This window comes from Phasianus colchicus, chromosome 16 (assembly GCF_987193195.1).
Source record: "Phasianus colchicus chromosome 16, bPhaCol1.hap1.1, whole genome shotgun sequence".
Taxonomy (NCBI): Eukaryota; Metazoa; Chordata; class Aves; order Galliformes; family Phasianidae; genus Phasianus; species Phasianus colchicus.
The window spans coordinates 14,173,312-14,190,840 of NC_143451.1; the positions used below are offsets into that span (position 1 = coordinate 14,173,312).

General features: G+C 44.8%; 2 protein-coding genes across 11 annotated transcripts in view; one reads left to right on the plus strand and one right to left on the minus strand.

Annotated features, from left to right (window-relative positions):
- The window catches only part of GPR146 (G protein-coupled receptor 146), a 38,574-nt gene extending 23,381 nt beyond the window's left edge, over window positions 1–15,193 (minus strand). The window contains exons 1-2 of one of the 3 annotated variants that reach the window (XM_090151437.1): window positions 14,601–15,193; window positions 1,800–1,841 (exon numbers count right to left, since the gene is read on the minus strand). The gene's annotated coding sequence lies outside the window, so the exon portion shown is untranslated. The remainder of the gene's footprint in view (window positions 1–1,799; window positions 1,842–14,600) is intronic. The other 2 variants (XM_090151438.1, XM_031606761.2) reach the window with 2 other exon arrangements.
- The window catches only part of CHLSN (cholesin), a 100,374-nt gene that overhangs the window by 57,049 nt on the left and 25,796 nt on the right, over window positions 1–17,529 (plus strand). Inside the window, exon 2 of one of the 8 annotated variants that reach the window (XM_090151439.1) lies at window positions 12,143–12,341. The exons of 4 other annotated variants lie outside the window; for them this stretch is intronic. In XM_090151439.1, coding sequence (XP_090007565.1) covers window positions 12,204–12,341 — 138 coding nt within the window. In that variant the 5' untranslated portion in view covers window positions 12,143–12,203. Of the gene's footprint in view, window positions 1–2,295; window positions 2,422–12,142; window positions 12,342–14,422; window positions 14,536–17,339; window positions 17,498–17,529 lie in introns of those variants that run through there. 3 more of the 8 variants (XM_090151442.1, XM_090151444.1, XM_090151445.1) reach the window with 3 other exon arrangements.

Consider the following 17,529-nt stretch of genomic DNA (forward strand, 5'->3'; position numbering starts at 1 on the left):
TGCAGAGCTCACCAAACTAGTTTGGGCTGAGAGGAACAAGGCAGTGCAGAGAGCTTTGGCTTGCTTTAAATGTGGGTAGTTGTGCTGTTAGGATGCAGAGTTACATTCTCAAATGCTGTGTGCTTGGCTTTTTTCTTTTCTCTCTCTTTTTTTTTTTTTCTTAGACACTTTCTCTTTCCCTTTGTACTCTGTTTTGTTTAGAGTGATAGCTTTCCAATATTTTTGTTTGGGATGCTGTTATCTCTTGTTTATAAACTTCTGAAGGAGACAATTATGTGTGTCCCTCCTGGGGTCTAATTCTACTGTAATGTAAAGGACCCACTGCAGCAGTTGAGGAATCCTGGTGCTTTGCCCCAGGAAAATGAGAGCAAACACCTCTCAGAGCTGCACTCAGGGAAGGGAGCTGAGCCATCAGCTTTATATCTCCTTGTGCAAAAAAGCCCTTTGTGCAATTCTGCTATGCAGAGGCATGGGGAGTTTTTCATGGCTTTAGCATCTGGCCAGCGAGCTCACACTGCTGCAGCTGTGTCCTGCAGGTAAGGAGCCTCTTCTGGGTCAACTTCAGCTTCTGCAATGGCAGACTTACCACTGTCTTTTGTAACAATGGCCCCTAAGAATGGAGCTGCGTACACTGAAAGCATTTATGATTGGCCTTGAGTGAAGAATTTAAAGGAGAAGCTTGTCTTGTTCTAGCTGATATCTTACTCAGTATATCCCTTCTGTCGTTATACATGGAGTAGACTGTATGGTGATTGTGGTTGAGTATTTTAAAGTAATAGAAAACAGACAGAAAAAATTGTTGCATGTTTTAAAAAAATCATAAAATGAAAGAGGAAGTGCATCATTTATTATAACACCATGTAGGCTAATGAAAAACATACTGTGGGCTGGAAATTTGTAAAGAGCTGAGCTCCAAAAGTTTCCATTCCCAAAAATGCCTCGGGGCCTCCGGCTGTAAGCTTGTGGCTAAAGGGGCCCTATGGTAAACTGACATAAAAAGTAACTACTCCATAAACATTCAGCTCCTGTTTCACAATAGCTGGAAATAAGGTTTTAGAAAGTGTTGCCTATTGATACTGACTATACTTTATCAAAGTGAAAGGAAGGGAGGCAGTGCATTTACGGCTTGAGTATCAAATTGGGGATTAAGCAGTGGGGAGATGGTTGTTGGGTGCAGAAATGTTGTGTTCGCTGTACGGAGGAGAAAATGAAGAAGTTGAAGTGGTTTGCCGAGAGCTGCGGAGCAGCACTCAGTGCTGGCAGGGCCGGTGTTAGCATTAAATAATTCCTGGCTCTGGTCCTTGGCTCATTAAGCAGCAAGAGCAGCGCACTCTGGGCAGCCTTTGTCAGTGCGTAAAAGCCTTTCATGTGGGCTGTGGGCTTCCAGGGTTAGCTGCTGTGATGGCCTGCTGGTGGAGGTGGAGAGGAGAGCATTATTGCCTCGATTGTTCCTGGCAGGGATGGGCAAGCAGCTCGCAGAGATGATGCCAATTCACTCCTCCAGGTGCTGATGTTCCTCCAGTCTGTTTCTGCAGTTTCTCTGGATTCTGGGGGTTCTCTTGCCTGGCAAAGAGTCCTTGAGTGCCTAAGGATCATGGGCTGCATCCCCCAAGTCTAAATTCCCCAAAGCTATAGCTGCAGTACATTGGAGGAATCTCTGTATGAGCCTACATGGGCAACCTGTAGTAAATTTGCCAGTACAGTTTCACAGAAGTAAATAGGAAATAGAAATCGCAATGCTGGTCAATATTTTCGCTGTTGTACATTGACAAAAAACATACAATAATGCCTGTACTCACGTGAGGTGCAGCCCAGAAGAGCGTCACTCGAAGATGGAACCACTGGAAGGGAAAACAAAACAAAAAGGTGGAACATTTGCTCGCAAGTGGTTGAAAAGCAAATTTCATCCATTCTGATAGAGAAATAGGTTTCATTTATCTGTTCCTTCCCACTGTATCACGCCTTTTAGCACTTTTTTAGTGTTTACAACGCACAGTGTTGTATTAAAAAGTCGAGAACACAATTGTTTGCACGTTTGGCATTGGATTGCTGCACGATACTGCCGACTGACACAGCACTGTCGCCGAATTGATGGGGAATGAGTGAATCACTGTGGAGTCAATGGCTGTATTTACATCTTTGAGGTGAGTTGAGGTTCCTGAACAAAAGCTGTGTATTGATCTGAAGATAGAAACACACAGCTTCCTTCTCACTGACAGCTCACGTGTGCTGGGTGAGAGCTGAAGCAGAGCCCTCCCAGTATGAAGTATCTGACACAGAACGCGATGCTGTGACAGATGTCAGTTCTGTTGTTACTGCACAGGGCGGTGGTTTGGCACACTGTGTTATGCTCCATCACTCGGGTCAGCCAGGATGTGTCTGCTCCTTTGTGCAGTGGGAAAAGTGTTGGAGAGAGTTAAGGTGAGTGAGCTGCAGGGGGGGATGTGTGGATGTGCGGCTGCTCAGAGCGTGGGCAGCATTTCAGTGTGCTGATGTGACTTATCTAAAGGAGAGGCATGAAGTAAAGCACGATTTATTATTATTTCCTATAGTAAAGTAAAAATAAATAAATACATTCATAGAGTTGCTCATGTTGGAAAAGACCTTAAAGATCAAGTCCAACCACAACCTGACCATACCACCCTGATTTTAACAACCCTCCTCTAAGTCACGTCCTGAGCACCACATCCAGATGGTTTCTAAACACATCCAGGGATTGTGACTCAACAATTAAAGAGGTTTAAGCATTTTAGCTTAGGTAAATGAATGAACCCATGGTATCAAACTATAAAGAAAGATTAATTTGTTCGAGGGTACTTAACTGTGGCTGAATGTTGAGGGAAATGGAATATCTCCAAAGAAAAGTTATAAGATAGCATGCTGCACCAGTTCCTGTCTGCAGGCTGACCAGCGCAGCACTGCTCACACTGTACTAACTTTTAATGCCTGAAACATTTTCTGTGTGTGGTTTTACACCCCACCTTTTTTTTTCTTTCTTTTTTTTGCCCTGTCACTGGGTCAGATTTAGAATTCACCACTCCCAGCAGTTGTCTGATGGACGCACACGTTCACACAGCATGGCTCTGGCATCCAGAGAGCTCTGCCCGAGCCTCCGAGCTGCACTGCTCTCGTTCATCCTCCCTGCTTAAAAGACAGAAGGAAAAGCATCTCCGTTTGCAGTAGATGTGGTGTTGTGTTTGCTGGCACTGTGGCTGTGTGGCATTGGAGCCCCTCTGTCCCCTGATGTGGAGCTGGGCCGTGGCAGGGCACTCTGCAGGCAGCCTTGCTCGCTTGGCATTGCTCTGTACGGCAGGAGAAGCCCTTTTGTAATTAAGTCGCCCATGTGTTTTGCACAGCGCTCAATTCCTGCGCTGTGTGATCGGATGAAAATAAATCAGTAGCAATTGCTTGGCAGCAACCTCCTGCAATCATTTGCTCTGAAGAAACTCAGCCCGCAGTAGCATTAAGTGAAGGGGTTTGGCGAGGACACGAAAACCTTTCTTTTTTTTAATGTTCTCATGGGATCTTTCACTTCCACACAGGCGAGCGCCCGGCTGGGCCCGTGGCCGTGATGTAACACTGCTGTCCACAGGCTGTCCCAGCTGCGGGGTGTCACAACCTCTATTTCCTCAGCTTAGGTTTGCAATCTGACCATATGATTCAGATGAACCACGACTGCCCTCACTTTACCATGATGTATTTGGTTTGAAAATACCATTGTGTGCTCCAAGTTTGAGCTCCTAAGCGAATGAAGCTGATTTGCACTGATGAATGGGCAACGCTTACCAGCCTGATTAAAAAAAAAATCTGCAAGGAAAGCTGACACAATTTTTAACTCATTGGTGCCAGTGGAAATACTTCGTTAACGTAACCTTAAAAAGAAATACAGAAGATTTTTAAGTAAGAGAGGTATTCCTGAAGCTGAGCGTAGCTCTGCAGCAGTACTTGTAAGAGCAATTGCACGTGCTGACAGAGGTGCTGCTGCAGACAGGGTTCAGCACAGAGGCTGAGGAGCAGGACTGGCTCTGTGTTCAAAATGTGATTTCATGTGGGCTCCTGTTCTTGTGCAGCTTACAGACAGGCTTCTGGATCTGAAGGAAAGCCAACTGGATTTGTAAAGATGCTTATCGTATTCCCTGGCCCTGTTCACATCACCAGAAAATATTAAGGCTGACAAGCCTGGCTTGATACGCTTCTCAGTATTTTTCTGCTAGATTACAGTGTGCAGAGCTCAGCCCAGGCACTGGTTTGCAGTCTCTGGAGCGGCAGGCTTGCTGCCCTGGGTGCAGCATTGTAGCCACGTGTGTCTGCTCTGCACTGCAAATGGCAGCACCAGGGTTCGGTGCCTTTACAGGTGATTTATGTGTGATGGAAATCTTAATTTCACCAGCAAACAACTTCAATACAGCAATGTCCTGATTGATTTTTGGTTCCCATGCGCAAAGCATCTCAGTTCCTCCTTCTTGCCCACTCTTCTTGGCATCCTCTGTCCCACTGAGATGGAGGCACATCACAGTTGGGCAGGGGGTTATTTCTTGTTGGTTTGTTGTTCCTTATCAGGGGCAGCTGAGTCCTGGGAAGGCAGGCAGGCAGGAGAAGTGCTGTGCCCAACAGATAGTTCCAGAAAGGATGGAGTGACTTAAAAACGTAGGAGGAGAGAGCTGGCTTTATGTCTGGCATTGGTACATTGCAGCAGTAGAGGTAAGGACTGCAGGAGGGAGGCAGAAGCTGGGATGGAGCGTGTTGCACTCTTCTGAATGGAGAAGCACCGAAGGATTCCTCCCTTCGGTTGAGGGTTGAGCGTTGTTACGCTGAACAGAAGAAGCGGGTTTCACAGAGAGATGGAAGTGGTGCAGCACAATATTGCTACAGCAGGTTTCATTGGCCCACCCCTTTGTTTTGACATAAGTATACTAAAGCTATGGAGAGACGTGAAGGCCAGGTGAGTGCTTCAGACTTGTAGCATTCCAGGTTCACTGCTGCGCTTTGAAGCTTGACTTGGTGTTTGGTGCTTTGTTTGGAGACTTCACCATTTCATGTTTGGTTCTGCCCTGCTGCCATTTCCCTGGTTTTCCTCGTAGAGCTCCAGAAAGCACTGGTGAAGGCAAATGTATGAAGGTTTTGTGCAGTGTCTGTACCTCTCACAGCTACCCATTCTCCTTTTGTCTGCAGTGGGCCCAGTTTCCTCAGTGCTGATATCTAGCATCTTAACATCAAATCTGTAATTAATGCTACTTTAGAAATAAAGACATTTGCACTGTGTTACAGAGTGGCGCTCGGTGTGTCTGTAATATTCCCTATTTGTGCACATACAGATGATGGTTGTTGAATTAAGGGTTTGTAGTACACCTGGTCTCACATTCCGGGGCTGTTTGTTTCCAAAGCTATACACAGAGCTTAGCCTGGGTCATACATTTCTGTAGGTGAAATGAAGGCTGATTAGAATTTTAATACTAAGGAAGGAAATGGTCTTGGGTAGTGCACTACAGAGCAGAAGAGGCCTTCTGTTAATACACAAGAGTATTACTGTTTTCTTAAACTTTGCCTTGCTACCCAATTCCTGCCTGTGCCTAGAAATCATAACTCTGAGGCCCCGTTTGATAATGCTCAATGTGATCCTTGTCCTACTTTACATCATTTCCAGTAGTAAATATTATCTCAATTATAAAACTGCTAGATAATATCCTCGTGCAGCTGAATCATAGGCAGTGCTACAAGCTTTTGTGGATGAACAGAGCCGTGATGCTGGGTCACATTGGCACAAATTGCTTCTTTCTCTCTTTAAATTAGATGAAATCTTTACACTGGATGAAATCAAGGGGTTTTTCTCGTGAAATGCTTTTGTTGTGACTCTGTGTTCCTCTCTTTGTGACATAAACAGAGCTTTGTAAAAGATTGTTGTAAAGGATTGCTGTGTGTCAGCGTGTGCTGCTCATGCTTGTTGCACATTTATGGCAGCGTTACCAGCACAGTGCCGAGTCACATTCTGGCATTAGGACATGAAAACTGATGCTTGTCCCTTGGTATTTTGGAGTGTGTTATTAGCGTGCTACAGCTAATCATTTTCTTACAAGGGGAATGAAAATCGTTCCCTTGTTTAGATGCTACGTGTGTATTTATAGGCCCATAATGCCCAAATAGGGTGGTAAGAGTTGGCTGCTGCTCCTGTTGGTTTCTGTGGTTTTGTTTCATTGTCCAGAAGAAGTGACAACATTCTCAGCTCCGCAGCACCCATCAGTGTGGTTTGTCTGATGAAGTGTGCTATCTGTCTCTTTACTTCCTCCTTTAAAGGTTAGAATTCGTTTGCTATCACGAAGAACTTTTGTTTGCCATTCTCACACCTTTAGAACATCTCAGCAGTGGCACTCAGAGCCGTGTTTGTCTCACTCAGTGCCTTCTGTGCAGTCTGTTTTGCAAGTCACTTCAGGTTGTCTCCCTGACGTGGCTTTGTTATTGCGTTCCATTGGGCACATTTGATTTCACAGCTAAAAGGACTGAAGACTAAATGCTCTTTTGGTATGTGTGCAAGGTGTTTTGCAGCCTCGCTTGTTTAAATTCTGGTTATCAGTCTGGAGAAAGAGCCACGGAAATGCTGCAAAACTTGTCATCTTTTTAGTGGTTTTAGTGGCTCCCTTGCAGCATTTGTTGCATGTAGATTTTTTGCACGTTAGCCAAAATAAGACTGCTTTTATGACTTAGCTTCCAAATGTGTTGAAAGCGTATGTTGCCATGATATTTATTGTACAGCACTCAAATAACTTCATATAGCGAACGTATGCTGAACCAGAACTCATAAATGGCATCTCCCTCACTTTAACTTTTAAAGTATTTCTTAAATAGGAAGAAAGACATGGAGCTCTTGGAGCAGGTCCAGAGGAGGGCACTGAGGTGATCAGAGGGCTGGAGCAGCTCTCCTATGAGGAAAGGTTGAGGGAACTGGACTTGTTTGGCTTGGAGAAGAGAAGGCTGTGGGGAGACCTGATTGTGGCCTTCCAGTACTTGAAGGGAGCGTATAAAGAGGGGAACGGCTGTTTACGAGGGTGGATCATGATAGGACAAGGGGGAATGGTTTTAAACTGAGACACGGGAGATTTAGGTTAGACAGTAGGAAAAAGCTGTTCACACAGATGCGCTGAACAGGTTGCCCAAGGAGGCTGTGGATGCCCCATCCCTGCAGGCATTCGAGGCCAGGCTGGATGTGGCTCTGGGCAGCCTGGGCTGCTGGTTGGTGACCCTGCACATAGCAGGGGGTTGAAACCAGATGATCATTGTGGTCCTTTTCAACCCAGGCCATTCTGTGAGTCTATGATAGATCTGAAACCCTACAGCTTGTGTCCTGCTTTAACTGCTAAACTTGGTGATGGATACGGACTGCATACTGCGCTTTGGCAGGGATATGGACATGACTTCTATCTGACCCTGTTGCAGCACAAGAACTATTCAGCCTGCTTTGACTGTCATCCAAATACAACCTCATTCTAAAAAATCTAAAATGAAACCAGGAAATAGTAAGGCTTTCAGTATGGGGGATGAATTTCAGAAGCCTTTAGAGTCCCATATGCACTTTGAAATAGGTGATGTTTCCGACAGCCCTCCTTGTGAGAATAAATGCAGCTATTTTATTCAGAAGGCAGGCAGTGGTTTTTGCCATTGTGCTTTCTTTTTGGGTCATCAGTTTTGCACAGATTTTAACACCAGTATTGCTACTGATGTGTATTCCTTTCACCTCCATGATGTCTTTTACTTTTTTATTTAATGTTTTACCTATTTTAGCATACCTGTTCCTCCCTGTAAGAGCACTTCTGTTCCTAAAGCATTTCATTTCACCCTATCAGGCATCTTCACAACAACCTGTTGGAAGGGTCTGGTTCGGACCATCCGAACGTTTTTAGGGTGTGATGAACTCGGTCTGAATTTGGCTCTGCGTTGCCCGAGGGGCAAAAAGTCCTTTTGAAATAATTTGTTCTCTTTCTAAATAGGTAACTAGCCCAAAGCATTTCAAATATTTGTTCAACCCTTCAAATATTGGTTTAAGTTTATAAAACAAATTAACCTGATGTTCAAAGAATTAAACATTTTGTACCTGAATGCTTTTCAGTGTCATTGGTCCTATAGCAGTGACCCTCAGTACTTAGGTCAAAATGAAAGAGCCCTCTGATGAAAACAAAATGCTTTTGCAACTGGGATGAATCTTATCACTTCTTGGCTGCACGCACATTGAAATAGTGCAGAGGTATGTTTGGATTTTAGCAGTTTCACTTGGGAAGGCTCTTTAACACTGGTAATGTGAGGCGTTTTTTTTTCATGCAGCATACAGTGCAGAAGCTAACCAGTGCCTGCTATAAATGCAAGTGGCTAAAAACCTGACAGCTCCCATTGGAGTCTGTCTGCTTCCGTTGCTGTTTGTTTCCTGGATGTGGTTTGGAGCTCTGGATGGCAGGAAGTCGTGGTGTGTGCCGAGCTGGGGAGTAATGGCTCTAACAGCCTGAGCACATCTGAACAGAGGGAAGAACGCAGCAAGCAGCTCACCCAGGAGGGCTGAGAGCAGAGAGGGACTCACCTTGTGTGGAATAATTTCAGTGTTGTGAGAAGGGGAAATCCTTATGCCTAAAAACCTATAGATAGCTATATAGGTTATCTGTTGTTAATGTTTGAATTTACTTGCTTGTGTCTATTAGAAAAATAGCTTTTTCAAAATGTAGCTGGAGCAAAAGTATTTGGTCCTTGTTGTTCCATCCTTGTTGTTCCGTTCCTGTTGCAAATGTTCACCCACTGAGATGCAATTGCAAGGGTAAGAAGCAAAGTGTTGGATTGGATTCGTGATAGACCGATCCTTGTTTTGAATTTGAATGCCAAAAGATCTGTGATTATTTGGGTTGGCAAGCAAAAAGTCATCACTTCCTTGTACTTAAAAGGAAGGACACACATGGCAACATTAAATATTTTAGACGTCTGCTTCTCTCAAGGAATGGTGTCTTAAGCAGAGGGCGCAGAAGTGATCCCATGAGCTGTCCAGCCACACGATTCCCCCTTTGTATCACCTCCTTTGATGCCACAGCCGTTCCCAGACTTGGGTTTGAAGTGGCTTTTGGTGGGTGTCATGGTTTGGTCATGGAATGGGGAGGTTGTTTGAACCCAGAAGAGTTTACAGGCTGTACCAACACTGGGGCCAACTAGAGAGAGAGGCAGGAGAGCACAGAGTGTATCTTTTGGCAGCAAGACCACCTGATGGTGGCTTAAATCATTCCTGAAACTATTACCTTTTTGTTCACCAAAAAGCTCTGTTTAGAGCCAGACCAGAGCAGGTGGCTGTATAATCTTTTACTGTAAGCAGAATACACCACGTCTAATTTACAAGCGTATTGTTTGGGCTGCTGCTGTCACTGCGTGACTGTATTTCCTCCAGTAGGTTAATGATTCCTATTAGAATATAATATGGATATTTCAGTGTAAGGCGGGAAAGGAAGAAATCAGAGCTCAGGGTAATGACATTAAGTGCTTGGGTGTACAGCCAGCTTAAATGGACTCACAGCTGCTTCCCATGTGCCCTCTGCCTGAACTCGTTTTATCACTCCGAATCTGACTTCTCTCAACATATAAAAAGTCAGTGTGATTGATTGCTGGTTATACAATATTTGTGTATAGGTTCAAGAATATAGAAAAATAGAGCTGAAAGAAAGAATCCTGACATTTTTTTCCATTCATTAAGGTCACTTAAAGTACCTCTTTTTGTTTGCTGGAGTTGGTGGTTGCTGGTTGTGCTAAACAGCAATTGCTGAGTGATTTAGAGAACATCTCCGCTCTTTTGTTTGGATTTCATTTGCAGAACCAGTTAGAGTTATAAAGCTGTCAGCTGAGGAACATTCTATATGTTCTGTCAGCGAGGGCCTCATGTACACAGTTCATATTTTTCTCTTCGTTTTGTGTCACGTTTGTGTTCTCCAGTTTTGTATCGCCGCGCTGCTTCGGATAGAACACGGCCATCCCTGCAGCCCCACGGCCTCCTTTGGAGCAGGAGGAACCTTCGGAGTAATTACAAAATTCCATTGCAGATGGAGAAGAGTGTTGTCTGAGTGGCTTTGTGCTGTTATTTAGGCTTTCTCTGACGCAGGGTTTGCTGGGTGAAGGTGCACTTGGGGCTGTGTGAGCGCAGCCAGCTGGGGCAGCTGCAGTAACCTGCAGCAGAGCTGGCTTGCAAAAAAGATATAGAAAGCAAAATAGTTTGGGAATGTTTGATTTTTTTGTGTAAAGATGCACTGTATGGAAGGAGAGAATGTCCTTCTGTAATACGTTTTTCTGGCTGGACATACGCCTGAAAGTTAGGAAACTTTAAGCTGAGGAGTTCCACCTCTGCTCTGTATTTGTTACGTTGGGCAAGTTGTGGAGTTTGCCTTAAAACTGCCAGCACGAGCCACGCTTCCTGCCATGAAAACTATCAGAGCATTTGATGAATCAGAATATTATCTTTTGTTTCCAGTTGTATCCCAAAGCTAATTATAGTAAGATCTGAGCGTATAGGTACAAAAAATATAATGATGTTGTAAACACTTTCCAAGGCAGGAAAAGCATGAATCATGGTGCTGTTCGTAACTTGAAAGCTGGAGCTGATTGTGGATTTGCACGTTGTGCTCATGTGGGGTGGAAGGAGGTCGGCACTCCCAGGCTGGCCTGGAATTTTGTGAGTCAGTTAACAGAAGTCAATGGCAGATTTTGTGGAAGCATGAAGTAAATGCAGAGTTCATGCAGGGGATTTGTAAAGATGTAAGAAGAGAAACGTTTTTGTCTCGGTTTGTTGAGAGGAAGCCAATACTCTCCAGTTCTACCTTGCAAGCTTCCAGTATGGTTTTCGCTCCCAGTATTCCAAGGGAAAATACTGATTTCTAAAGATGGCTTAAAAAATAAAAGCGAAAAAGGGAGAACCTCTTTGCCTAAGCAGATTTTCTTTCAATTTAGCAATTGCAATTTTATTAAGGCATTTTAGGGAACATCTTGATATTTAGCTTAATTTTCAATAGGAAAGCACAGCAGTGTAAAGCCAAAGTGAGCTATTAATTCAGTTCACATAAATCATAGCGTTAACCTCATAAGTAAGTTGGTTGTTTTTGAAATGTAGATGAATAAAATTTTATTTGCAGGATAACTTGCTAGCTGTCTTAATTTCAAAAGAAACGCCACCCACAACTTGTTTTGTGCTGCATTCACTCTTTAGTATGGAGTGTGGAAACACAAACAGCTTTTGTGGAGTTTTTCTACTAAACAGTCAGCAGGTTTTAATGTAGGGTCTTAAATTATAATTGTTTTTCAATTTTCTGCTCCTTCTCCATAATGAAGGCACACGCGATGCTATAAAAGCTCACAACAAAATTAAGGGGGATGTTGCTAAATAGGATTCAGGAAGAGATTGCACTTTAATGTCAGAGACTTTAAGAATGAGGAAGCTGTGGATGGAGTTTTCTTAAGGAACTCTGAGGAGACCACGGCAAGCTGGCAAGTCATGCATTCTGGTTCTTTCTTCATACCAGCTGTGGTTGGTCAGCCAGTACATCATCGGGCTGATGGAGGACTCAACATGAGCCAGCAATGTGTGCTCACAGCCCAACTGTATCCTGGGCTGCATCAAGGGCAGGCTGACGGGGCTGGGTGAGCAAACCATCCTGAGATGTGAGTGGGAGGGCAGCAGGGAGGCCGGGAGGAAGGCAAGGTGCTGCAGTGTGTGCTGTCTCTTGGAAACATCCTTCCTTTCCCTTTCTCTTTGAGACCAAACTTAGATTGGAATGTTCAATGGGAACTGAACTGTGTAGGAGATAGAAGTGCAGCTTTATAGCACTTCTTTCTTAAAACAGGTTCACACAGGTGTTCAATGGTCTATTCATGGAAATTATACCTATTTTACAGGGATAATCATTTCACAGGAATTGGGAAGTGAGGCTGTTGATGATGCAGATGTTTTGTCTGTAACAAAAAATTTCTTCCTTAGTCAAACCTATTGGAATTATAAGGTAAACTGCCTTCCTTAGGGATCAATACACATCTGTTTTTCATTTAAGAATTAATCTTCGGTTTCACTCGTCTTTCCTATAGGTTAGGGAGAAAATGCACCTTTTCAACTGTATATTTAGTTACGTTCCATTTTTTTTCTCAGGATAGGTACATCACAGGGAAGCTGTCACTTGAAATGGAGCAGACTAAATGTACTCGACTGAATGACTCCAGCACTGTCAACACGATCCACTGGTGTAATTAAGAAAGGAGATATCTCAAAGCTTTACAGTATTCAAGAAGTATCAGATCTTGCTCATTCAAAAGGGATGGAAACGCTCTTTTTCCCAGTGCAGACACAGGTATTATGTTTCGCCCAGGACTGCTTACCCTGGAGCCCAGCACATCCCAAGAGTTGCACTTTGTTGTCGTCCTCATTGTTGAATTTCAACCTCTTTGGAAAAGCCATTCAAATCATTTCGTAGAATTCCAGACCTTTCCTTTCACTAAGATGTAGGTAGGAGAGATGAAAACGAAGTGTTTGTCCTTGTGCCCATGAAAGTATTTTACCTACTTTGGTGGTGATTCCATAATCTTATATGCTGTTCTCAAAAAGCTCTTTTATCAGTGTGTTTTGTTGTATGGACAATTGACTTGTGTTATTAGGAGCTCCTGACCATATTGAAGACAGCTGAGGGTGAAGGACTTCTAATGTAAGAGGCTATCAATGCTAGCTCTAATTCTGTGATTCTAGTAGAAATGTGGGAAAGACACCCATTGGTCCTGTTTTGTTGCATCCAGCTCAAGAAGCAACACGGGGTTCTTCCCAATCTCCATAGTCAAAAGGAAGGGTTTGAAAGACTGGGTCACTGCCCAGTGGATCTGCTTAAATACCATTGGCACCACTGAAAAATGTGGACAAATCTTGCTGTGTGGTATGGCAGCTACAGTATCTGTGTTTGCTTAAAGCTGCTTCTGAGAAAATGCATGATGCTTTTTTTCTCTGTTGTGTGCTTGAAAAGAGCACATTCTGTTAACAGCATTAGGGAATCTCAGACCACTTTGCTTCTGAAACACACTGCTATGAACAAATTACCCTGCGCTCTGCTGTAAAGATAATGTTTATGTATTCTGCTGGGAGGCTGATGGGGAGGAATATCATTAGAACTTGAATGATGTGCATTGTCTGTCCCACCCAAGCTTTTCTTTTTTGAGATTTTAAGAAAAGACTTCAGTGGGTTCCTCTGCATAAGGATAAATTTAGCCCTGAGGGCAATGGAAAGCAGTCCTGCAGATGGGGGGGGATGTGATTGCTCTGAAGCCTTCAATGGGTGCTGGGATTTCTGCAAGGGATCTCTGCAGGGACAGACAGAGCACACTGAATCGCTACTTTGGGTTTTTTTTGTTCTTAATTTTCTTAGATCTGTAGTTTTATGACTACTTTTTGCAAAGAGTACAAAACTGGACTGATAAAATCAGTTGAAAAGCTTCTTGGTGTTTTAGGATTGCTTCCGCAACGTTCGTGCTTTAAAAAGTTTCAGCAAACCTCTGTGCAGAAATAAGTCCTAGTCACAGAGATGTTCTCTACATCACTTTAAAGCGTGGGTCTCATTTAGATTTCCATGTAAAATCCAGTCACCCCTAAAAGGCTGTTTGGCAGGGAACAAGCAGAGCTGCACCTGCCTCCATACAGGAGCACTTGCTGAGCTCCGGCCTTACGCCCTGCCTTGTGGCACTGCAGTGGGAGGCATGGGGAGGGCTGTCAGCCTCTCAGACCTTGTGCTGGATGGAGGCTCTGCAGGTTCCTGCTGCTTGGCCATCCCACTGAGCTCCTGCCATCACTGGGAAAGAGCTGGAGCCACCAGCATTTTTGCTGACCCAGCAAAAGGCAAGCTTTGATTTCACCCTCCATGTCTTGCTGGTATCTGGGTAGATTTTTTATTTAAAGCTGACCAAAAACTTGTGAAGGACTGGGGGGTCCACAGTCATTATCTGCGTCTTTCCCATTTTTATAGGACTAGTCTATAGGAAAACAGCATGCACTGAATTCGTGGTAGGACATACAAGTGATGAGTAAATTGTATATGTTGGTCATTCCTGGCCAATGTGCCCCAAAGCCCCTTTGGCTGTATTAAAAGATGGTTACAAACTCCTTGTCAATATAATAACCCAAGAAACCCATGTGCACGCAAGTTGCTGTATTTCATGGTACAAAACAGCACATGGAGCTCAGTGCAAGTATGGAGTGTGTGGCTGCTATGGTGATTAAAATACATAAATAACAAAGATAAGTATGGACCCCATTAGAAATTCATTACTGGCAGCCTCAGCGCGGCTGCGTCCCATCGCTGCGAGCAGCCCAGGGCTGTGCTCCAGCGCGGGGGTTACGCAATGGCCCCGCACTACCTTGTCAGCGAGCAAATCCGACCCAAAACTAGCAAACAAAGGGCTTTTGTGCACGTTCTGTAGCTCAGCGAGGATCAGCGGCCCCACGCAACTTTCCAGCAGGACGAGTTTAGCGCTGGCACACCTGGGAGGGGACCAGAGGGACGCGAGGTGCGGAGGTCCCGGTCCGATACCGGGCGCAAAGCAGAGAAAGATTAAATGTGGTTTCTGCTTACCTGGCTCTGTGCTGATGTGCTGCGAGTGCTGGGCTGCCCTAAGGTGCAGGTCGCTGTGAGCTGGGCTGCTGGCTGCCAGCAGATCCGCAGGTCCCCTGGCTTGGCATCCTCAGCAGGACGTGGGCTCAGATGGCTCCTTCCTCCCCGTGCTCCTCTACCATCCTCCTGCAGGGCTTTCCCCTTCTGGGCGCAGGGCAGTGCACTTGTCCGGTGAACTTTTCCGGGAGGGATTCGATCTGAACACAGCGCCGTGGTTCTCCGAGCGGGGCAGCAGAGCCGAGGCGCTCCCTGCCCTCAGATCCCGGTGCGAGCGCTGGGAGCCGAGCAGCTCGTCATGGTGATCCGAGTTTAACTTCAGGGGGGAGGGAGAAAGTGCAAAGCAAACTGAATGCTGTAGTGGAGGTTTCTCTCTTCCCCCACTGGGCCCCTTGCCGACTGTTTTTATTGATTTCAATCACTGGAGGCTAGCGAGCTCGCAGAAGAAACACTGTGTAATGTGTTCTTTCCTGGCTTTCATTAAAGAAACTCAATGCAGTGCGGTCACGCTGCCGAGCGCGCCTGGCAACCTGCCTACACCCTGTGGTACCTCTTTCATTGGAGGAGATGGAGCTCGTGGTTTGTTGGGGTTTTTTTGGTTGTGTGTTGTTTTTTTTTTTTTTCTCCCCCTCCAGCACTGATTTCAAAACAGCTTCTCTGCCTCTACCTTCACTGAGTCCACAGCCAGATAGAGCCGGGAGGGGCCGTCAGCACCGGGGGGGACGATGGTGTGATAGCAGCCTGGCTGTTGTGACAGCCTCGTATGCTTGTGAAAATCCCTCCGTGCACTGCTGGGTATGGGGGGCTGCGGGTGGCCGCGGGGATGTGGATACAAATGCTTCCCAAGGGTTCCTTTTTGTTTTCCCCTTTTTCTCATTTCTCTCTTGCTCCGATTGGTGAATGTGGTTTCATTAAGGGTTCTTAGCCTTAGTAAGCAAAATCCTTCTGCAAATATGCAAACATTCCTGGCAGTGCTAGAGTTGCAAATGAAGCAAAACTGCATTCCCTGAGCTGCAGTCGTGCTGTTGTCTTGAATATTTGTGTTGCATTTAGGACTCTGATACTGGTGGAGAAAAATAAGTAATAGAATATGGTCCTAATTTATGCTTTCGAGCTTCATCTGTTACAGTATGTACTTTATAGGAGCAAGCAATCTATAAAGTGGAACGCAGCAAGCTCCTTTTGCAAGCTCCTTATTGCTCTGCGTGACTTTCATTAATGCTTTCATTTAAGTTAGTAAATAGCTGGATTTCTTCTTATTCAGCAGTTCCTAATGATTACACTTGATGTGCTCTTTAGAATGGGGTGTAGGTCTACGAAACACGTAAAGATCACATCGCTGCTCATTGTCTGATCTCAAGGTGCTCCCATTGCAAATGACAGCTGCAAATTCCAGTGCCCCCTGATTGCCATGCCTGTGTATGTAAGGACATGTTTGTTTTGCTCTTAACATTGACACAACTGCTAAAAAAACCCTTTCCTGGATCAGGAAGATAAAAAGCTTGTTCTTATTTAAGTCTGGCTTCCTGCAGAACTTGTTTGAGGCTTTTCTGCCTGGGTTGCATCCATACAAACCTTTCCAAATCAACTCGATGTAATGTATTCCCAGCGTTTCTGTTGCCAAGAGCTGAGATGTCAACAACAGCTGGCTTTCATGAAAAATGTTAATTATTTCTTTGCACAATATGTAATTAAAAAAAATCTCCCTCTGAAAGTCCCACAGAGGAGATATAAGGAAATGTATTCCTACAGCCATTTACTTTGAATCAAAGCTTGCTTTCTGCGTGGCAGTGAAATTTTGTATGCCCTTTATTTTCATAAGGTGCTAAATGACAGAACATAGCTATTTAAATCCAATATGACTGTGAACTATTTAGTGTCAGTTCTATAGCTGCGGTTGCGGTGCGGCTCTTTGGCAAGCCTCAAAGAGTAAATCATTTGTCAGCCTTTCTTTTATGAACCTTGCATCGAAGGATTTGCCAGCTTTTCTTCTTTGTAGGTTTTGAGCCATGCTTATAGATTCTGCTTTTTGCAGTGGAGCTGGGGGGTGGCTGTGTGCGTTGTGTATGATGGAAACAGCGTTTTGTGTGCTGAGATGATGGGCAGGGCACACACAGGGCAGAAGGCTGTGGGTAGGCAGAGTGTTGTGTGAGGGGCCAGTCGTCCTGGGTAGCAAACAAAGCCCCTTTGACATTGCTCTATATTAAAGGTTATGAAATAACATCGGCTTAATGAGCAAACAGAGCAACACAGTGCTGCTACTGTGGAGCAGGCTGTATCCTCGCTCCACCTTCTTTCTCTTTGGAGTTCACAAATGTGAAGCCTTCTTTATAAGCCTTATTTGTCACTGTCGGGCGTGCTAAAATTGATTCCCCTGAATTTCTGATGTTGCTTGCTTTGCTGCTGTGCTGGCAGAAAGAGATAGCAGCCCTCTGACTTTGGGAGGAACTGGGCTCATCGGTGCTAATAGTCACTTTGGTTTCCTTCCTTTCTCCAGCCCTCTTCCTGTCGCCTCTGCCAGGTTTCCTCCTCCATCACCTCTGCTTTTCCAGTCCCTCTCACTGTAAGGGTTGGTATTCTCGGTTCAGAATTGCTTAGCAAGATTGCTTAATCAATCATTGAATCATAAAATGGCTTGAATTGAAAAGGACCTCAAAGATTTCAACCTCTCTGCTATGTGCAGGTCACCAACCAGCAGACCAGGCTGCCCAGAGCCACATCCAGCCTGGCCTTGAATGCCTGCAGGGATGGGGCATCCACAGCCTCCTTGGGCAACCTGTTCCAGTGCCTCACCACTCTCTGAGTGACACTGCTATCTCCTCTGCTCACTTCAGTTTGAAATGGTTCTCCCTTTATGAGAGGTAAATTCATTGCTAAAGACAACCTGTAAAGT